The sequence below is a fragment of the Lampetra fluviatilis genome, chromosome 78 (genome assembly GCF_964198595.1).
Source record: "Lampetra fluviatilis chromosome 78, kcLamFluv1.1, whole genome shotgun sequence".
NCBI classification, from domain to species: domain Eukaryota; kingdom Metazoa; phylum Chordata; class Hyperoartia; order Petromyzontiformes; family Petromyzontidae; genus Lampetra; species Lampetra fluviatilis.
In genome coordinates this window covers 3,121,696-3,145,264 of record NC_136352.1, presented here as the reverse complement: position 1 = coordinate 3,145,264, position 23,569 = coordinate 3,121,696, and the positions used below count along the sequence as shown (strand labels likewise).

The following is a 23,569-nucleotide window of genomic DNA, read 5'->3' as shown; positions in this document are numbered from 1 at the left end:
AAAAGGTGGCATTTGGCCGTTTAAATTTTAATTTAGCCGATCGCATTCGTAAGAACACCCCTCTCAATCGCTGGAGGTGTTCCTCAAATGTTTTACTGAAAACAATGACATCGTCAAGGTAAATCAAGCACGTATCCCATTGCAAGCCCGACAAAACCAACTCCATAAGGCGCTGAAACGTCGCTGGAGAGGAGTGAAGTCCCATGGGTAACCGGTTAAACTGGAACAGGCCCCCTGGAGTCCGAAATGCTGTCTTAGGTTTAGACTCTTCGTCGAGTGGCAACTGCCAGAATCCCGATAATAAATCAAGAGTCGAAAAATATCGCGCACCAGACAATGCATCGAGGGACTCGTCTATCCTGGGGAGCGGATACGCGTCAGCCACAGAGATCTTATTCAGGCGACGGAAATCTACGCAAAATCGCAAGGACCCGTCCTGCTTCTTAACCAGCACAATAGGTGCTCCCCAAGGACTGGAGTAAGGCGAAATAATGTCGGCTTCTAGCATATCGTTAACGGCCGACTGAACATGTTCCTTCTCAGCAGGACTCAGTCGGAAGGGATTTAGCCTGACCGGTGCCGCATCGCCCGTGTCAATGTGGTGGCGTACAAATCCGTGCACCCAATGTCATACTTATGTTTACTGAACACATCAGAAAATTCCATTAGCAACTCGCGCAGCGCACCCAACTGTACCGCTGACAAATCGTCCGAGTCCGCGCACAGCGAATGGACCCATTCAAGGTCCTCCCTCGGTTCAATGTTCTGCGTGGGGCTCGGATCAACCTGCGCAACCAGCCGCTCATCCGCAGGGACCCGTGCCGCGTGAGCCAGCACGGTGCCCTGCTGAATGACGGCTGGCCGCGACCCAGCGTTTAAAACCATCACAAACGGATCCTTGTCAGCCCGAACCAAAGTGTGAGCCACCGACAAATCGACCCCCCCGACAGCCCTGTTAGAAGGACCCAAAAACATGCCTTGTTCCGAAGTCCCCCCCACCCATGGTTTCCGCAACCGGAGGGGAATTAACATCTGTGAACCCGGGGGCACGTGCACGGTCTGTGTCGCCAACGCTTGTATCGTAGCGCACGCCGTCTGAATCTCAGTAGGGTTCGTCAAAAATGAAATACGGCGACCCGATGGTAGTTCAATGCAACGCTGATCGATGAGAATTTTAATGGACATCTTAGCCAAAAAATCAGTGCCCAATAGACAAGGAACCACCAAAGAAGACGAAACGAAAACGGGTCCCGACAATTTGATATCTCCAATGCAAATGGACGCCCTAATCTGACCGATAATGCCCAACGATCCCCCATTAGCGGCGTAAAATGGCACATCCACTGGGAGCAGCGGACGGCATTGGACGGGGAGAATGTTGTAAATGAGGTCCGATATAATAGTCGCTGACGCCCCCGTGTCCACTAACACCCTGACCTCGACCCCATCAATAGATCCCGTAACGACGGATGAACCCGCTGAAGCAGCCACAATTCTGTGCCCCAACTCCGACCATTCAATGTCTCCCCGGTCCCAGCCGAACCCCCCTCGCCGAACCGAATCCCCGAACCCTAACCGGCCCTCCTCCGCCGCACCGCGACGGCCCATGCGTGTCGAGTATGTGGGCCGAGCATGTGAGGTGCCGCGACTTGCCGGGGTTTGTAGGGATGACTTGGGGCCTTGGTCGTCGTCCAGCCGAGATCCCATGGCGCGCTGACGTGGAGCGCGGCAACCGGACGCCACGTGGCCCCGGAGGCCGCAGTTATAACACGTGATGAGGGTTGTCGGAGATCTCGGTTGCTCCAGCTTGCGGGCCGATCGCAGAGGCGAACGGCCCCCCGACCTCCAGTCCCCTGGTCGTCCCGCGGTAAACGCCTCCTCTCGTGGGCTGACGACTTGGGGTTCGGTGATCACCGGACCCGGAGCTGAGGCCACGGCAGCGTTGCAGACGACCCCCTGTTTGCGTTGAAGGACCTCGTGCGCTTGTATACTCGTAGCGACCCGCAAGGAAGAAATATCGATCTCGACGGCCGTGTTGATGGGGACCCCCAGGTCCTGCGCCAACTGAAGCAGCTGCTCCAAAACCATCGCATCTTGACCCTCCTCGTCCATACGAGGGAATGCGGCATCGGCGAGAGCCAGCAACGCCGTGCGATAGGCGAGCGCGGTCTCCGTGTCCGCCTTCCGCCTTGCATAAAAATGATGGCGACACGCCGAGGGAGGTCCGTAGACCTTGGCCATGAGACCCAGCGCTGCCTTAAGCGTGGAGCGGTCCGACCTCCGTGCGGACATGAAGGCCGCGAGCGCGTTGTCGTCCAACATGGCAGGCAGTGCCCGCAGCGCCGTAGCGTCGGACCAGGTGGACATCTCCTGATGCGCCAAAAACCTGCGCTGAAATTGGCCCCAGTCCCCGCCTTCCGCCTTGAAGGCTGACAATGCGGGAAGGCGCTGTTGAAAAATGAAGTCGTCCTCTGCCTCGTGGTTCCTTTCCGCCGCCCCGTCGGTGTGTAAGATGGCGGCCCCAGTGGCGGGTGTCTGATGGCGGTCCGCAGCGCGCGTTGATGACGTAAGCGGGCGCGCTTGGAGAACCGCCGCCACGTGGCGGTCGCCGTTCCCACCAAAAGTCGGCGCAGATGAAATGGCGGGAATGGCCAAGTCATTTTGGCGGGAATCTGCGGGGCGACCCTGTAGAATGTCCGCCGCCGTCCCCGCTCCTGCCGACGAGCTGATTTCCGCCAGGATGAACGCGGCGGCGAGCAGCAGCTCCGCCAGACGGGAGTGCGCCTCGCGGAGCACGGCATCGGTCCCCAGTCGCTCGCCCGGCGCCGTCGGCGGATCCTGCAGCGTGGGCCATTCTTCGTCCTCACCCCCCGATGGCAGCTGGCCCGAGTCGTCAAGGTTATCCTCGCGGTCAATCCCGTGGGTCCGACTGGTCTTCCTTGTATCCATGCTTGGAAGACTGTTTCACTTCTGACGCCAGTTGAAGTATTGGAAATGACGGCAGGAAACTCCTTGACGGGTAACACACTTTTTATTAAATCTTGACTTGTCACGATACGTGTGGTCTCTATTCTTCTGACTGCACACTTCACTTAGCTCGTGTAGACTCTCTGCCTCTGGCTACACTCTTCACTTAGCTCGTGTAGACTCTATGCCTCTGGCTACACTCTTCACTTAGCTCGTGTAGACTCTGTGCCTCTGGCTACACTCTTCACTTAGCTCGTGTAGACTCTGTGCCTCTGGCTACACACGCATCACTCGTCTCGTGTAGACCCTATGCCTCTGGCTACACACACATCACTCGTCTCGTGTAGACCCTATGCCTCTGGCTACACACACATCACTCGTCTCGTGTAGACCCTATGCCTCTGGCTACACACACTGCATGCTCACACTGCATGCTCACCCTACACTCCGCCTCTGGGTTACATAGAGTCCTGGTCCCCACAGGACAGCGGGACTAGGTACCGCAGGGCCCTATCTCTTCCTCTCCGTCTTCAGTCTTCGCTGGTTACACTCTCCCCGTACGCCTGTGTGCATCACCTTATATAGTCCCTCCTCACGGGAGACGGAGCGGATGCGGACCTCGACGTGAGCATCGCTCCTTAGTGAACCAATCACGACGCGCTATTTCTACGATCCGTTTTCCCCCAGCGCGTGTTTCCACTCCCCAACCAATCACGACGCGCTGCCACCCGATCACTCCCTCTCAAGCGCGTCACCGGCACACAGCCAATCAGCACCACATAACCCACGACCCCGCGCTGACCCCTGATCCTTCACCGTCAGCGCGCGTCACCACACACACAGCCAATCACTACGTGCTGGCACCCGATCGCTACCCCAGCGCGTATCACCACTACACTATTATAGGGTCGGTAGATAATAAAATTATAGAGATTAGACTATTATTCTAGCGCGGGGGGGGGGGGGGGTAGCGGCCCAGCCCCCAGCCTCGCCCGGCTGGGCAATCTAGGCGAGGCCGGAGGCTCTGCACGGGACTAGCCCTCGACACCCCACTCTTGTTACAGTCGATATACCCAGCGTTGCCCGGGGGAAAAATACATTTAAAAACTTCTGAAAACTTCAGAGCAATGAAAATAAAACTCAGTAAATTAAAATAAACCCGAGCGCGCCACGAATCGATTCTTTAAATATAGACTGTACAAATAGTTATTAAGCTGGGTGAGTGTACTGGCAGTCAGTAATGTAGACTGTAGCCTGGTTATTAAGTAAAGTAAGTGTACTGGCAGTCTATAATGCAGACTGTAGCCTGGTTATTAAGCTGGGTGAGTGTACTGGCAGTCTATAATGTAGACTGTACAAATAGTTATTAAGCTGGGTTAGTGTACTGGCAGTCAGTAATGTAGACTGTAGCCTGGTTATTAAGTAAAGTAGCAGCTACCACCACAGTCAGTATGCACTGCTGTACTCATAGCAGGTACCACCACAGCAGTATGCACTGCTGTAATCATAGCAGGTACCACCACCACAGTATATACTGCTTTCATCATAGCAGATGCCACCACAGTATGTACTGCTGTCATAGCAGGTACCACCACACTCGGTATGTAATGCTGTCATCATAGCACGTACCACCACAGTACTGCTGTGATCATAGCAGGTACCACCACAGTCGGTTTGTACTGCTGTCATCATACCAGGTACCACAGTCGGTATGTACTGTCATAGCAGGTACCACCACCACAATATGTACTGTCATCATAGTAGGTACCACCACAGTATGTGCTGCTGTCATCATAGCAGGTACCAGCACAGTATGTACTGCTGTCATCAGAGCAGGTAACACCAGTCAGTATGCACTGCTGTAATCATGGCAGGTTCCACCACCACAGTATGCACTGCTGTGATCATAGCAGGTACCACCACAGCAGTATGCACTGCTGTATTCATAGCATGTACCACCACAGTCAGTATGCACTGCTGTGATCATAGCATGTACCACCAGTCAGTATGCACTGCTGTAATCATAGCAGCTACCACCACAGTATGTACTGCTGTCGTGAAAGCAGGTACCACCAGTCAGTATGCACTGCTGTAGTGATAGCAGGTACCACCTCAGCCGGTATGCACTGCTGTAGTGATAGTAGATACTGCTATCGAGTTGGTAGATACTGCTATATAGTGTTAGTAGATACTAAAACAGTCAGTATATACCACTACAGTCAGCCAATACTGCTACAGTCAGTATATACTACTATACAGTCAGTACATACTAGTACGGTGAGTAGCTATTAAAGTCCGTAGATACTACAATAGAGAGTAGATCTTGCTATAGAGTTAGTAGTTACTACTATAGTCAGTGGATACTACTATAGTCAGTGGATACTACTATACAGTTAGTTGTTACTACTATAGAGTCGGTAGATACTACTGTAGGCCCAGTAGATACTACTACGGTCAGTCGTTACTACAATCAGTAAATAATACTCCAGTCAGTAGCTACTACTGGCTCAGTAGATACTACTGTACAGTCAGTAGATACAACTACAGAGTCAATAGATACTACTTCCTCTGTTGTATGTAGGGTGGTGTAAATATATTTTTTGAAGGGGGTGTCCACAATTTTCGGAAACCTTTAACATCAACTATTTACCCCACAATTTCTACAACATTTTGGACTTTTGCAAGCTTCTTCTAATTTTGTTGGTGGAGAAATGTACAAACGGCCCACCGGGCTTTCACAATACCTTAGTATCTGTGTGTGTATATGTAAGGTTTTTAAGAGACAACAAACTCCGTGATAAGAAGGCTCAGCTAATCGAGTCTCTCACCTTTCTGAAGAGATGCCGCGACTCTAAGGTAATACCAATCGCATTTACTCTAACCTCTGCTGCTGTAACTCATTCCACAAGTAGTGACTAATTCCATGCCTGCATTTCCATAAATATGCTAAATTCCTCTTGATATGCAAATCCCTTTGTCAAGGCGCTCTTCCCCCTCCAACCCAGCTTAAATATACGCTGCCAAGCCTGGTGGTGTTCATTCAGACGCTGTCTTTCCGACAGTCCTGTTCTTCACCTGAAGACGGCTGCTTGCGTTGTGGCTGAAACGTCGTGAGAATTCCCTTATACGTGACTTTACCGAAAGAACCAAGAAGATGAATCCCTGCAGTCATGAAAGCTTTAAATCGAAATTTTTAAGAGAAGTTTTTAAAGATATTTTTCACCCGGGCAACGCCGGGTACTTACCGCTAGTACCTAATAAATGAAACTGAAAACATAGTCTGGAACAAGCGTCGTGGTGATGTCACCGCCACTTCGTGGCGAATGACAGTTGTCTTCTTTTGGCTTCTGAGGTGCTGCGTTCCTTGGAACGAAAATACCTCAGGTCCCCAGCAGGGGCGCTGGGTCAGCGTGTGTGTTGAGCACACGGCGCTCTCGGCTGCTTTGTCAGTCTCTCTCCACATATACAAACACAGAGACAATTTCAACCGAGAAGATGGATTCTGGCTCAGCAATCATTGGAAGGACGTAATAAACCATTTCGGATCTTAACTGATTGTTGTTCATGTTTACGGTGACTTTCAGACCGCAGTCCACTCACTGACATTAACTGTGTATCTTGTGTTCTCCACAGGGAATGCATTATTTGCTCCGCTGCGGGTCTCCTTCCACCGCTCTCCCATTCACATGTTCCATTGCTTCTACATACTATTAACATTCCCTCCCTTTGTTAATGCTACCCCCTGCACTCTCCCTTTGGTGCTGCTGATCCTGCATAATGCATGGGCATAATATGACTTTGAAACCCCCACCGACCACCTCCTACGCATTTTCCATGAATATGCTAAATTCCTCTTGATATGCACATTCTTTTGTTAAGGCGCTCTTCTTCCACCTCCAACCCAGCTTATATATAAGCTCCTAGCTTGGCAGTGTCTCATTCTTCACCTGAAGACGGCTGCTTGCGTTGTAGCCGAAACGTCGTGAGAATTATTTTGTTTTATTTTTATTATTGTATTACTTCCCTTCTACGTGACTTTACCGAAAAAACCAAGAAGATGAATCCCTGCAGTCACGAAAGCTTTAAATCGAAATTTATTTTCCACCTGTTGTATATATTCGGTCTGAAAAATTATAAAAATGTAAAAAATAAAATGAAATTTTTTAAAAACTGTAATGTTCCCGAAATTATGCTAATTTATTTAATCATGAAAATGTTGCGTGTATGCTAATTAGGTAGGTGTAATTGTATTCAGTTATGCAAGTGTATGTAATTATGCTAATGAATTCAATAATGATCATTAGCTTATGCTTCGTTGTCTAGGGTTGTATTATCACTGGTCAACAAAAAAAACTTTTTTCTGGCCTGGACTTTTGCAGCTGTTCTAGACTAATTTCAGGGTGCCGATTCCAAATCTGATCTCAGATTTGCTCTATCACATCTCATTTTATGCTATTGGCATACCCCATTTTCATTGATTTTACCCGAAATCAACTCTGTCACTTATGATTGCAAGTTGTTGCGAGTCAGTGACTGCTTTAGTGTTAAAATATGGTGCTGTATTTTTAGGATAGTGTGTTTATAATAAATTTATGTAGATATCCACATTTATTTAATATTTTTCTTCTGCAGATTTTATTGAAAATGCAATATTTGATATGCCAGATTTGGAATCAGCACCCCAAAATTACCTTAAGACCGTTGGAATACCTTATGCCAGAAAAAGTGTTTACCAGTGAATTATCAATCAGGATAATACAATGATTCTCACTTTAACTTTGACTGATTATGTCTTAGTGTGTTATATCAGGTCTCAAAATTCAGATCTCTCCGCAGGATACAGTTCTTATAATGAATATTATTATGCATGGACTTAGGAAGGCACCACTCAGACTCTTCTGTGTTAAGCAGCTTTAATCTCTAAAAAACATGTAACATTCTAATATGCAAACTCTTATGCAAGGAATGCCAACACAGTACTCCTGGAGATGTCCTCATTGAACCGTACATTTAACCCTCAATAGTTATGTTTGTCAAACTGGGTAACAGAACAATTGGCTCATTCTTCAGAGTAAGGTGATCATACACAGCGACAGGAAATTAATATGACAATATTCATACGAACAGTAATAAAGAAACATGTGCCTAAGCAAAGTGTTGTATATGTTGGGTATCAAAATTTTGATGTGTTGTATGCGTGCGTGGGTGAAATTATTATGTCGTATATGTGGGTTATGAATATTCAGTGAAAATAATAATAATCAAATGAAATTTGGCCAAATGTGTAATTATCCGGAACTATGTTAATTTATGTAATTATGCACATTTAATTATGCCAATTCGAGAGGTAATCGTAGTAATTATGCGAGTGGGTGTAATTATGATAATGCAAGTCGTTATGATAACCAGACCCCGCCTCGGTGACGAGGGTGGGTTATCGATCGGAATAAGGCAATTAATCGTATGCAGTTATGCAGGTGTGGTGTAAGTATGCAAGATTAACTTAGATTAACTCGGCATCGTTGTCTAGGTTCGTCTCATTCTCGCTTATATTTTTAGGTCCCCGGTTCACCCCGTTATCGCTTTAACATTTACTGAGTATGTATGTGTGTTTATTAAGGTCACCAAGTTCAGATCTCAACGCAGAAGCAGATCTTATGCATAGACTTCAGGAAAGAATCACACAACCACTTCTGTATTAATCAATTTATTACTAATTCAACCTCAACTATGATATAGTATGCGAACTCTCAATCCCGGAACGTCAACACGGCATCAATACAGTATCATCAATGATTGTCTGATTTCACTTGACAACGGCACATGGATCCCGCATAACGCGATGGTTGTTAGTGAGAGAGTCGTTAAAACATGCAAATACTATGCTAAGAAAAACCTTAACGTTAATGAATGATTACTCAATATTATTCACGCAGTACCGTACTCCTTATTGATAGGATGCGAGTACGTGCGATTATGACTGAAAGATACTTGAAAGATTATACGGCGATAAAAAAAAACAATCAAAAACAGTTATTATTCTTAAAGGCACCAATCTCAACAGATACATCGGCAGGTTATCTGACAACAGAATGGCTCGGAGTAAGGGCCTGCGACGGTGCTCCTTTTCCGAAGATCGTTATCTTATCAAGTTTACTAATTGGGGACCAGATCACCTGATAAGGATCTGGATCACGGCCACCACTCCCCACGTGAGCGTGGCTCGGCGGAAGGAGGTGCCAAGAATCAATTCGTATTGATGGATCTGTTGGGAATTTATGCGATTAAGAGTACAGCCCACTAAATATTAAAGATAAAATTACGAATACTCTTATAAACGACGGATGGCCATCACTCGGTCTCGAGTGTTTTCTTCACAGCCACGGATGGCTTATGGGTTCGAGTGTGTTTGAGTGGTAAGAGTGGTCTTGAATAGTCAATGTTCGGAGTCGGTTCTTTATGTCAAACAGACGCCTGGTGGTCGTGTGGTGAGGGGGCGGTGCGCGTCATACGTATCAGTCGCTCCTCTGTCACCGTGGTGAATTGGTTGGATGCCTGTTGATATGCTGTCGTAGTTCGGAACCCGGTCGGTAGGTGGCGCCCACAGCTCGCTCGCAGCGTGCAGTGTTGGGTCGTCGCCTCGTCGCCAAACCGCGATTGTCAGCTGCAGCAGAGACCTCCGACTCGGCAGAGGTTGACCCACGCAGGCCGAGTTGAGCTGTCAAGCGGGTCTTGCCCGCCTGCAGAGGAGATGGGGAGCCGCTTGAGTCGAGCCCCGAGAGCCGGCTCCGGTGAGCCGATCGAACTCGGCTGAGTCTCAGACGAGCTGAAAAGTCGAGCCGACCCGCTGGTCGCAGCTCGCTCCTGAGTCGACCCTCCCGGTCGAGCTGAAGATGAGTCGAGCCGACCCACTGGTCGAACTCCTGAGCCGACCCTCCCGGTCGAGCTCCTGAGCCGACCCACTGGTCGAACTCGGCTGATGAGTTGACCCTCCTGGTCGGACTGGTTTCCAATGCTCAGGGTCCTTTCTTTTATGCCGAAAAATCCCTTTGGGTCCTGCCCACAAGGCGGGGTTTCTTTCGATTTTTGCTGTGTCAGGATCTGTCCGTAGGTAGGTGTGTCCATGTGTGTGTCCGTACGTCCGTGTCCTTGTGTGCATCACCCACGTGTCCTTGTGTGCATCACCCACGGTATATTCCGTTGTCATACTCCCTCCATAAAATCCATGAGCAAACAATCAGATGTTACAAATTGCCTCGAAATCGTCTCTCTGTCTGGGTGCAATATTATCTCTTGTCTGGCCTTCTTCATGAACCAAAACACAGACGTTACAAATCGTCTCACAGGCGCCTCTGTCCGTGTTGCACGACCTGGAGGGAGGGGCACACTCCCTCCGACCCTCACAGACGCACACAGACATGGTTAAAAAGTTTTAAATTAACATTTGTCCATTACCATTTCCCAGTTATGATTCTGTATGTAACCTAAGGTGTGTCGTTTCCCATCGTGGTGCTTGACCCAAGTGGAGGTGCCTCCCCGAGCACATACACACTCCCATCCCGCGCTGCGGGGATACAAAGACGGCCGGGATCTCCCTTTCTCTCCGACCCTGGGTTTAACATCGCTCTTTTATTATGTATTTTATTCCGACCTGGTGGTGATTTATCCCGCTATCCTGGCTTTTCATAAGTTTTACTTTTGTCTTTTCATGCATAGGCTTATTATTATTAATTTATTTCCGATATCTTAGGTTAAGGGGTAAATTTCTTGATCCTAGGAATTCGTATTCCTTGGTGTCTGCATGGTTATATAAGCGGAATATAGTTTACGGTGAATAGCGTTAACATTGATGTTATGTACGATATTATGTATTGTGATGTCTTTAACTTAACTTGTTGGTCAGGGCTTTACTGACATGAAGTTGCATTTCATAGCCTGCAGTCTTTGCCTCACTCTGTCTCTGCTCGCCGTTGTTGTTGCTGTCCAGCTGACGCCGTTAACTCAAGGCCTCATTAATTTCCGTCACTCCTTGTAGGTGAGGGCGGTTGAACCTTGGAGTCAGTTCTGGTTTTTGTCTGCTTGCTTCTTCTGATGTCCCCTGACCCCGGGAGTTATTATTTCTACTTTTATGGCCTGTCGAAGCCCGACTCGCTGTTGCTGGGCTGGTGGGTCGCTGGGTTGGTGTGTTGTTCCCGGCTTTTTGCTTACGTTTGCAGTTCGCCGTGCTCTTAATTTCCTTCCCTCTTCAACCTTATATCGACTATTCGCTCCTGTCAGGGTGCGATTCAATTTTGACTTAGGAAGGTTCTGATTGTCATATGCTTTGGGTCGAGTTGTATATTAAAGTATGGAAATAACATTTCATATTGACTTAATGATGGTGATGGTTCAGTAGGCGTAACTTGTGGCCTGGTTTAATTGGAGTGGGTGTGAATATCAATAACTTTAGCCTACCCTGTTGTTAAATTCTGACTTTAACGTTACTTTAATAGCAATACAGAATAATTGAGCTTTTCGTCTTAACTAGGCAAACGCGAACTTCTGGTGACCCCCGCAGCCTTGTTATTCAGCTGAGTCTGCATCCTTGAGATATACAACGCTCTTATTCGTCTCACTGTGGCCATCCAACCTTCTGCTCTGGGAGTGTTATTCTTAATTTCAGGTCAAAGGCCCCCTCACGTTCAGCCGTGCAGGGTTGTTAATCAGCTCCCTCCCCTGTGTACACAACCTTGAGCTGACCCACTTCGTTTGACCACTCACCCTGGATTTATCTTTCCTTGAGGCAAGGTTGCAAATTCTGTCATCCCAGCCCTCCTCCAGTTCATCACTTAACAACACCTGGTGTTTTGCAGTTTGCTGCGCTTTGGGGTGTTTTCATTCATTATATATCAAGTAAAAAGATAATATATAAAAATATCAAGTTTGGAAGAAGGGTTTAGTATACAACAAAAGGTAGACCTCAATTAATTCATTTTTTAGATTGTGCAATTAACGTAATGCCTTGGAACAATGGTGTGAGGTAGTGTGCTTGCTTGTCTAACAAATGTGCATCAATTGGCTAAGGGCTTTAATACATTCGCCGGAAAGATTATGTGATGAAAAGAAAGCTTTTAACACAATTGTATCCCTGTTTGTGTGTATTCGTTTTGGGCAGCGTTCCCCACAATTCCATCACGGGTTGGAAGTGTTTAACATTTTTTGCATCAGACTTGCAGTCTCTGTCAAAAAGGGGCGCTGTGGCCTTTGAAGTCGTGAAGTCGTGACCTATTGTGCAAGGGTGTGCTTGCTGTCACCATGTATTCCGTCCTCTCATCACGGGTTGGAAGTAAAAAAAAAATATTATTCACAGTGAGGGAAAAAAGTATTTGATCCCCTGCTGATTTTGTACGTTTGCCCACTGACAAAGAAATTATCAGTCTATAATTTTAATGGTAGGTTAATTTGGAGAGACAGAATAACAACAAAATCCAGAAAAACGCATGTCAAAAATGTTATAAATTGATATAGATACAGTAATCCCTCGCCACTTCGCGGTTCAAGTTTCGCGGCCTCAGTGCATCGCGGATTTTTCAAAAATATTCATCGAAAAAATAATTCAAAAATACCGCCATATCGGCAGCCGTATTGCAGAAAGCAGCGTTGTTTCATCGTGATGCGCGAGAGAAACGGTTTCCCAGGATGCCAGACAAAGAGAGAAACTCTCTCAGAGGCTTTGTACATACCCACGGGCACTCAGACAAGGCACATGATTGGTTCCCGGCGCGAGATCGACGAATGAGAGCACGGGTGGATGTATCCCGTGAGCTGGTTGGCTGCGCACCATCGTTGTCATTGTCGTCGTCGTCATTACTGGAGTCAAGTCTCAAGATACTACTGTCATTGGTGAGTGTAGAACACCATAATACGTATCGTATGAGAGAGAGAGTGAATGTATAATATTAAGGTTTTATAATTAAATAGATTTAAATAAAAAAAGTATATATATAAAGTATAAATATACGTATTTTAAACATTCTGGTACCCACACACACATATACGGAAATTCCTAGGGGGCCAATCCTACTTCGCGGATTTTCACCTATCGCGAGGGGTTCCGGTCCCCATTAACCGCGATGAACGAGGGATCACTGTATACCCAACCCACAGGTCTGCAAATACTGCCCCCTCTTACTCTGCAGGTTTAACCTAAGAATTGAGTGTTCAACTTCACATTCTTTCATTAAAGGCCTGTGACAAAGGTGAATCTACTGGGGCTTCATTGTCTCAAGTTTACACATCTACCGGGTCTCCATTTGACTTTGGTTTTGTCTAAGAAGTCCACCCACACCTCCACTTCCACAAATTCCTGGGAGGTTCCTCGCTCTGCCTCACAGTCAGAATTCTCCTCCTGCTTCACGTTGCCTCCATCGATGTGAAGGTCCGATTTTGGAGTTGAATCTTCATCTTCACATTTTACCTTCACATCTTCGCTCTTCACCACCACATTTTCACATTTTACCTTCACTTCTTCGCTCTTCACTATCGCCTCTTCACATTTCACCTTGATACATTTCATCGTCTCCAAGCTGGAATGTACTTCTGGTTCTTTTTTCAGGAGGGATGGGCTCATTGCAGCACTTTGACTTTCACAAGTCGATTTCAGACTACACTCCTTGGGGATCTTCTGATGCCTGTGTGTTTTCTGGTGTCGATGAAGAACTGATGACTGTGCAAATGCCTTCTCACAGACAGTGCACTTGAAGGGTTTCTCTCCTGTGTGTGTTCTCTGGTGGATCTGAAGACGTGATGACCATGCAAATGCCTTCTTACAGACAGTGCACTTGAAGGGTTTCTCTCCCATGTGCGTTCTCTGGTGTTTTTTAAGATGTGATGAATCTGCAAAGGGCTTCCCGCACAGAGTGCACTTGAAGGGTTTATCTCCTGTGTGTGTTCCCTGGTGTATTTTAAGATGTGATTCATCTAAAAATGCCTTCCCACACACACTGCACTTGAAGGGTTTCTCTCCTGTGTGTGTTCTCTGGTGCCTTTGAAGATATGATGACCGTGTGAACGCCTTTCCGCACACAGTGCACTTGAAGGGTTTCTCTCCTGTGTGTGTTCTCTGGTGCCGTTTAAGATGAGATGAACCTGAAAATACCTTCCCACACAAACTGGACTTAAAACGGTTTTCTCCCGTGTGTGTTCTCTGGTGGATCTGAAAACCTGATGACCATGCAAATGCTTTTTCACAGACAGTGCACTTGAAGGGTTTCTCTCCTGTGTGCGTTCTCTGGTGAATCTGAAGACCTGATGACCATGCAAATGCCTTCTCACAGACAGTGCACTTGAAGGGTTTCTCTCCTGTGTGTGTTCTCTGGTGGATCTGAAGATCTGATGACCATGCAAATGCCTTCTCACAGACAGTGCACTTGAAGGGTTTCTCTCCTGTGTGCGTTCTCTGGTGTTTTTTAAGATGTGATGAATCTGCAAAGAGCTTCCCACACAGAGTGCACCTGAAGGGTTTCTCTCCTGTGTGTGTTCTCTGGTGTTTTTTAAAACAAAATGAACTTGAAAATGTCTTCTCACACAAACTGCACTTGAAATGTTTCTCTCCCGTGTGTGTTCTCTGGTGGATCTTAAGATCAGATGAACTTGAAAATTCCTTCCCACACACACTGCTCTTGAAAGGTGTCTCTCCTGTGTGTATTTTCTGATGTCTTTTAAGAGCAGATGAATCTGAAAATGCCTTCTCACACACAGTGCACTTGAAATGTTTCTCTCCTGTGTGTGTTCTATGGTGTTTTCTAAGATTTGATGACTGTGCAAATGCCTTCTCACACACACTGCACTTGAAGGGTTTCTCTCCTGTGTGTGTTCTCTGGTGGATCTGAAGAACTGATGACTCTGCAAATGCCTTCTCACAGACAGTGCACTTGAAAGGTTTCTCTCCCGTGTGTGTTCTCTGGTGTGTTTTAAGGGCGAATGAATGTGAAAAGTCCTTCCCACACACATTACACCTGAAGGGTTTCTCTCCTGTGTGTGTTCTCTGGTGTTTTTTAAGAACAGATGAATCTGAAAATGTCTTCCCACACACACTACATATGAAGGGTTTCTCTCCAGTGTGTGTTCTCTGGTGTTTTTTAAGAACAGATGAATCTGAAAATGCCTTCCCACACACACTACAACTGAAGGGTTTCTCTCCAGTGTGTGTTCTCCGGTGTTTTTCAAGAACTGATGACCATGCAAATGCCTTCTCACACACAGTGCACTTGAAGGGTCCATCTCCTGTATGTTTTTTCTGGTGCTTGTGCAGAATTGATGACCGTGAAAACGCCTTCCCACACACAGTGCACCTGAAGGGTTTCTCTCCTGTGTGTGTTCTCTGGTGTATTATAAGATATGATGACTCTGTAAATGCCTTCTCACACACAGTGCACTTGAAGAGTTTCTCTCTTGTGTGCGTTCTCTGGTGTTTTTTAAGATATGATGACACTGTAAATGCCTTCTCACACACAGTGCACTTGAAGGGTTTCTCTCCTGTTTGAGTTTTCTGGTGCCGTGTCACACTTCCAGTACAATCCATGCTGTTTGCATCCTGGTCCCATTGTCTTTTTGTACCGGGCTGCGCTGAGTGCCTTTGCTCCATCACACCAAATCTGATGAAGCGTCAAAAGCGTCAGCTGCAGACAGAAAAAATATCCACACCATCTACGTCAGTATCGAGGCACAGAGGAATAAATATATATATACATAGTCACACATGACTTACACGTCTATATTTATTCATATATTCAAGATATTCCCCAATCCATCACACGGGCTGTTAAGGCACACAATGAGAGGGCAAATGGTTATAAATATGCCTGGAGGCCCTAGTATCTTCAAAATAAATATTAACCCAAAACACCAAACACACAATTTTGGCTGCCTGGCTACAAAAGCAATATTTATTAAAGTAAAATTCAGCTAACATAGCAAAGGCTGTTGAAAATAATACTATTTGTATTACGCAGGAATGCATAAATTAATGTTCAATCACAACTTGGGGTGTGAAGCCTGGCTCAAATTTGCTTGAATGCTTGGATGAACAGATCCAACTTCAGCAGCATATATGCTGTGTTGATTTCCTGACTGTTTCCATTTTTACAAAAAGTTTCAGAGGAAAACTAAAATAAGCTATTGTTTTGATTTAACCTCCACGTTCAATAGTTAATATACTTTACTGCAAATACAAACTTGACACTGTCACACACTGGCATTGTAAAAAGGTGGTGGTGTTCAGAACCATGCCTGGCCACCTTGATCTGCTCAGTATTAATGCTTCCTCACTTCACCATGTAATTAATTTAAGCTCAATCAACATAGCAGAGGACCACAATAAGTTCAGCTTTCACTTATCAATCGTGTTTGCTGTCGGCGATAGTCAAACTAATTGTTGAATTCATAATGCAGTGAAATAACTGCGCCACAGCTCCCCACAAAGATAAACTCTTAAATACACATACATTTCACATGGATCATTACATCTTACCTATACAAATCAGTTTTTGTTTGTTTTTCTGTCCGTCTGTCTGTATACGAAACTTGTGACGGATTTGACTCACGAACCGTGGAGTTTTGTTTAAAAAAAGTACCCGGGTACCATGCAATAAGCCCCGTGGTGAGCCAGCGCTAATCGTATTTTGCGTCCGTGAACTTTAAAGTAGTTAAATTAACAATTTAGTATAAAAATAGGTTTTCCCATTTTTTTCTGGCAACAAAACGGGTGTTAAGATGTTCAAACACCAAACTTAAACCTTTTTCAAGGAATCATTTCTGCATAAACACGATATATATTTGTGGTTAAAATGCAAAAAAAACATGCTCTGATAGTATATGCATTGTCATAATAATAGGGTTGTTCCCCTTTTTTCTGGCAACAAAACCGAAACCTTTTTACAAGGAGTCATGTCTGCATTAACCACAATACTTGCAGTCAAAATGCAAACAAAAAACACTGATAATATATGCATTGCCCTTGAAACTGATTGGTCCACACCAGAGATAGCTTTCTTTAGAGCCTCATCTCAATTGGAAGACCAGATGACGCCAAAAGGCGTACAGCTCAAAGACAATGCACTATCAAAGTAATGAGGGCTCAGGGTAAGCATCTACATCATTAGACCTCCTTTGCCAGTAACAAAATATAATAATAGGGTTGTTCCCCTTTTTTTCTTGCAACAAAACTGAAACCATTTTACAAGGATTCATGTCTGCATTAACCACAATATTTGCAGTCAAAATGCTAAAAAAAATCACGGATACTATATGCATTGTCCTTGAAACTGATTGGTCTACACCAGAGACAGCTTTCTTTCGAGCCTAGTCTCAAACAGTGTTAGACCAGAGGACGCCAAAAGGCGAAGGAGGTCCCATGGTATAACAATTTAGTACTATTAATGATTATATTACTACGCTGAGCGTGCGCCAAAGCACACATCTGCGCATGCGCGAGGCCGGGGCCCCTGCATGGGACTAGGCCTTACCACGGCACTGTTAAGTACTATATTCTTGGTTCTTTCGGTACAGTCACGTAGATAGAAAAAAAATAAAAAAAGAAGTTAATTAAAATCGAAATTGTAAAAATAAAAAGAAACACTAATGTAGGCCTGGTTCTTAATCGGAGTTAAGTGTACTGGCAGTCTATATTGTAGACTATGTTTAGGGACAGCCTAGCTCTAATCTCAGAGAGAATAAGATTGCTCCGATTTTAACTTGATAATTTAGACAAGACTCTCTTACAATCACACTTAGCATTAACAGATACAATGTCCACATCTGATTGGGACCATGTAGATAACATGACAGTTTCTTCAGCTACTTCAATGCAAACTAAATGTAAAGTTAACTTGATTGCTAAATTCAATCTCCTGTCAAAATGAAGCCCAAGCCACACATTAAAAAGTCAGATGTTAACAAGATTTGTATCAATCAGAGTAACAGCCCAATTTCCGACAGCCTAAAATCGGTACTAGCTAAAGGGTTGAATTTCACAGTCTCCCCTAAACACATCCCAGTGTGTGATATCATTGCCCAGGTCGACATAGCCCTCAAAGGTTTGGGACACATCCCGGCAGACGTTGCAAGATTTGAAATCGCTGCTATCCTCAAAGACGCTAAGAAACCCATTAGCAACATCAGCAAGGACGAGCGTTTTGAACTCGCTTAATTAAAAAAGAGAGGTGACATTGTTATCCTCTCAGCCGACAAAGGCAATGCCACTGTCATCCTGGAAAAAACCACGTACAACAACAAAATTCAGGACCTTCTTAATGATGGCAGCTATACCAAAATCAAGAGATCCCACCAACTGCCTAGCCACGAAAACCAACAATATCATCACTAATCCGACTTCTCTAATCAAACCGACCAAGCAGCTCTCTCTAAAACCTTCGGCTGCTAGACCACCCAGATTTGATGGCCTTACAAAAATCCACAAAGTATCGTCTTCACCATTAACTCACCCACCCACAAACTGGCCCGATTTCTGTCTGAAACCCTGCTTCCTTTCACGGGCACGACCACCTCAGCTGTATTTAACTCAGCTCACTTGGTTTCACTAATCAAGGACATCTCACTGTCTCCCGATGATTTGCTTGCCAGTTTCGATGTAGACTCCCTGTTCACCAAGGTACCTGTACCTGACACCATTGCAATCATTGAAGACTTGGTCCAACAGTGACTGAATCCAGATGTACCAACTTTGGTAAGGCACTGCCTTACCAACACTTACTTCACCTGGAATGGTACATTCTACAAACTAAATGAGGGTACCCCAATAGGTTCTCCCTTACTACTACAGCCAGGACACCCTGCTTTAGAGTTAGTATAGCTACTAATACAGCCAGTACACACTGCTATAGAGTTAGTATAGCTACTAATACAGCCAGTACACACTGCTATAGAGTTAGTCTAGCTACTACTACAGCCAGTACACGCTGCTAAAAAGTATAGTAGCTATACCAACTCTATAGCAGTGTGTACTGGCCGTAGTAGTATCCATATTAACGCTCAACCACATCAATTCCAAACACCCATCTATCAAATTCACCATGGAAGTGGAAAATGATGGCAAGCTACCATTCCTGGATGTTGTGATCGAGAAGAGACCTGGTGGCTCGTTGGGACACTGTCTACAGGAAAGCCATCCGCATGGATGCCTATCTAAAGCCTGACTCCCACCACCGTCCAGCCCAGAAGAATTCCCTCATCAAAACACTACACCATAGGGCCCGGCCCGTTGCATCTCCGACCAGCGCCACCTAGCCAGTGAGCTGGAGCACGTACACCAAGCCCTCAGGATGAATGGATATTCTGACAGTACAATCCGCAAAGCTGTCTCCCCAGCCATGGGGAGACAACCATCTTAGGATCCAATCAAAACCATCACTTTGCCATACATAGCAGGGGTTACCAAAAATATTTCCAAAAATCTTAAACCAACACAAGATCGAGGTTTGTTTCAAAACAGTACACAAAATCCGTGATTTGATCCCATCTGTGAAGGATGTGATTCCTGACATGCAATACCCTCGTGTCTACAAACTAAGTTGTGGCTGCGGCAGCAGTTACACTGGGGAAACGAAACGACATGTCTCGGACCGTGTTCGCGAACACAAGGCAGATCTGAAACACGGTAGGATCAATACCTCTGCCATTGCTGATCATTGTTTTAACGCTGTGGGCTCACACAAAATAGATTTTTCCAAGACGAAGGTACTCTGCAAACCCACCGGCCATCATCAAAGATTTGTTCATGAAGCCATCCAGATATATAAACAGACACAATTTCAACTGAGAAGATGGGTACAAACTGAGCAATCATTGGAAGGGCATTATTAACCAAGTAAAGTCTTAACTGACTGTGATGTTTCCATCCTACCTGCCTATGTGAGCTGTTATTTCCGACTCTGTCTCTCTCTCTCTCTCTGTGTCTCTCTCTCACCATGTGTACCTCTTGCTCTTAAGGGTTTTTTGTTTCCTGTTGCCGGGCTCTCTGACAATGACATGCTAATCTTCTCATTGGCACACCCCCGGTGGCTGGGCCGTCTCACATTGACATGCTAATCTCTCACATTTACATTTATGTACAAATTCCTTCTCTAGCTCCGCCCACTTATCCTTGGGTTGGGCCCACCAAAATCCTATATAAACTCTTGTTGCAGCAGCTCTTTCTCCAACGTCAGCAGTCGTCCTGCTGTTTGTTTCACACCTGATAACAGTTGCTTGAGTTGTGATCGAAACGTCGTGATCTATTATTTTTTCTACCAACGTGAATTTACCGAAAGAACCAAAGAGTATGGATTCCTGCAGTCACAAAAGCTTAAAATCAAAATTAGACTATAGCAATGGTTATTAAGTTGGTTGAGTGTACTGGCAGTCTATAATGTAGCCTGGTTTTTAACCTCGGTGAGTGTACTGGCAGTCTATAATGTAGACTGTAGCAATGGTTATTAAGCTGGGTGAGTGTACTGGCAGTCTATAATGTAGACTAGCATCATTCTTAACCTTGGTGAGCGTACTGGCAGTCGATAATGTAGACTGTAGCCTGGTTCCTAACCTCGGTGAGTGTACTGGCACTCTATAATGTAGTCTGTAGCCTGCTAATTAAGTTTGGTGAGTGTACTGGCAGTCTATAATGTGGATTGTAGCAATGGTTATTAAGCTGGGTGAGTGTACTGGCAGTCTATAATGTAGGCTGTAGCCTGCTTATTAAGTTTGGTGAGTGTACTGGCAGTCTATAATGTAGACTGTAGCAATGGTTATTCAGCTGAGCGAGTGTACTGGCAGTCTATACTTATTCTTAGTTATTAATAACATTAATGGTTATTTTTATTATTTTTATTCACGTTATTATTCACATTATTTGTATTATTATTTTTCTATCTACATGACTCAACGAAAGAACCAAATATTACTATTATAGAGTTAGTATAGCTACTACTACAGCCAGTACACACTGCTATCAAGTTAGAATAGCTACGACTACAGCCAGTACACACTGCTATATAGTATAGCTACTACTACAGCCAGTACACACTGATATGGAGTTTGTATATCTACTATTACAGCCAGTACACACTGCTATATAGTATAGCTATGACTACAGCCAGTACACACTGCTATAAAGTTAGTATAGCTACACAAAGTGTAGTATAGCTACACTTTGTTGTGGGCAGGTCGCTTCTGAAAACAAGTGCGGTATAGCAGCTGAAGTGGGCTTGACCTGGTAAGATTAAAAAAAACTGTACAAATATTGAAAAGAAACAAAGTTTCAAAGTAGTGAGCCAGATGAAGACAAATTAAATTTAAGCAGAGAATTCAAGCAAATGCAATCAGGCGAGGGCAGGAGGCAAGGCCCCGCATGGGTAGGCCCTGCGTTGTAATGTTCCAACCTGGACATCGATTCCATCCTCGCTGCTACTCAATTGATATCCCTACGAGAGGAGCGAGGCTCTACCTGGGTAAACAACAACAACCACCACGACAACAACAACCACGATGTGAACTTCTCACCTCGGATCTCAGTGAGCGCGCGCGCGATGATCGGCAGCTTCCTGGTGTCTCGTGACGTCACGCGGCAGCACGAGGTGACATGACGTCACTAGCGGAGTACACCTCCCCATCACGCCGATGAGGTAATGCAGTGGTGACGCCAGAGAGCGGGGTTAGAGTTTAAGTTCATTAAGATCCCTATTCCATTGATCCCTCTATTGAACATTTACACTTTGGGTGCGTGAGCTCAACAACGTGAACATTGTGTGTACAAACTGTGTGAACAGTGTGTGGGGCCGTCCATAAATGACGTCACGCAACTGGGGAGGGGACGGTCAGACATTTGTGACGATTTGTGACGATGGGGGGGGGTGTGATAAATGTGACGTCACATCAAAATGCGCAACTTAAATAAATATAGACAACACGTTCGGCTTAATTAAATAGACTTTTTAATAAATGTTTTCTATTACAACATCAGAGTGTAGCGCCACATTAAATACGCACTACAATGATAATAGTTTAAAGCGATTTGAAGCATGTTTTTTGGGGGGAGGGTGGGCAGAGCTTTGTGACGTCATATTTGAGGGGGGGGGTCTGACTTTTTGTGACGTCGTGTGACGAAGGGGGGGGGTCAAAATCGTCCAAAATCGCGTGACGTCATTTATGGACGGCCTCTGTATACAAACTGTGTACACACACACTGTGCGCGCGCGCGCGCACACAATGTGTGTGTACACTGTTGGCACAGTAGGGGGCACAGGTGGTGCATCGGCCAGTCATCTCAGTTGAACCATGGCACCTGAGTCTGCCCTGTGACTTCCTGCCGGCGGGAGTTCGACACTTGACCTGGCCTTAACGTGCACATAGCCTGGCGCAAGCGCCATGGTGACATCACCACCACGTATTGGCGAATGACAGTAATTGTTTTTGGTAGTGTGTTTGTGTATACAGTGTATGTGCAGACTGTGTGTACGCTGTATATACATTGTGTGTACACTATACGTCTACCCTGCGTATGTGGACAGTGTGTGGGTGGTCCGAATCAGTCGGGCGGCATTATCTTTTCATCAGCTCTGCAATGCTGTGTGGAAACTACCTGGCCTGTCGCTCTGCATGAAGCTTTGGGTCGTCTCGGCAACAGTCATGCCCTCCGTTCTCTTGGCATGTGAAACGTGGACCCCCTCTAAATGGAACATCTGCGCTGGTTAGAAACACTGGCTGGCATGCCTACACTCAGATTGAGGGAAGCCAAGTGGTAGAGCATTCTCTATTTATTGCAGAGGTTCAAGGTTCAAATCCGACAGACACCCCTGGCTACTCCAGTAACATAAACCAAAATATGCACCGTCTGCTTAAAGAGTGGATGTAAAACATACTATTGTGTCATTCAAAAAACATAGGTCTTTGCATGTTGGTGTCATTGTCGAAATTTGGGAAATTCCAAAATATTATCCAGAAATTGCACAACTGAAATTACACATCAATTATCGCCCCTGACTGACAGACTCATGCCCACATGCAGACTGGTGCTGGGCCACCTTATGCCACACAGAGGCAGCTGCCACTTAGGGGTGTTCTTCGAGTGTTTGTGATGAGATATGATACAAAACTCCGAATTGCTGAGGCAATTAAGCAAGTTTAATGCGTAGGCTTTCGCGACCAATATCATCTATAAGATTTTTTTTGGGTTAGATCGCGTAAATATAAATGTGCTCTCTCTAGTCGTCAAACCTAGCATAAACACAACCCTGACCGTGTAACACCAATGGCGCTGACCGAGACAGCCAACAACTATCCGGCCGTGCAATATCTAGCGAAGATGGCATTGACGAAGGCGGCGAAGATGACAGCCACGACAAGATGAGCCCACTCCCAAAACTGACAGCCATGAGCTCCCACTCTCAGCTGCTTTTATGCTACCCAGTGCGGCCTGACTCCGCCCTGGCTGCGCCTCCCTTCTCGAACCCACTAGCAGGTTCCAGGAGCTTCTAGATGGAGTCTTCCGTGACCCTTGCCCCAGTTTTTCTGCCCTGCCGACTAACCCGTGTATATGCTCACTGGCGTGTGTACTATTTGTCCACCGCAG

At 45.7% G+C, this 23,569-nt stretch overlaps 2 protein-coding genes across 4 annotated transcripts in view; both read right to left on the bottom strand.

Annotated features, from left to right (window-relative positions):
* The window catches only part of LOC144953546 (uncharacterized), a 253,823-nt gene that overhangs the window by 41,487 nt on the left and 188,767 nt on the right, over positions 1–23,569 (bottom strand). The window lies entirely within an intron of this gene.
* Positions 8,008–22,632, bottom strand: LOC144953539 (uncharacterized). Of its 2 annotated transcripts, none has more exons than XM_078884085.1 (3): positions 22,580–22,632; positions 21,502–21,589; positions 8,008–15,626 (listed from the first exon to the last, which is right to left on the bottom strand). In XM_078884085.1, exon 3 carries the CDS (start codon positions 15,590–15,592, stop codon positions 13,223–13,225), a length of 2,370 nt encoding a protein of 789 aa, XP_078740211.1. In that variant the 5' UTR covers positions 15,593–15,626; positions 21,502–21,589; positions 22,580–22,632; the 3' UTR covers positions 8,008–13,222. The 2 variants fall into 2 exon arrangements, with proteins under 2 accessions (XP_078740211.1, XP_078740212.1); XM_078884086.1 differs by having other exon boundaries at positions 8,008–15,602.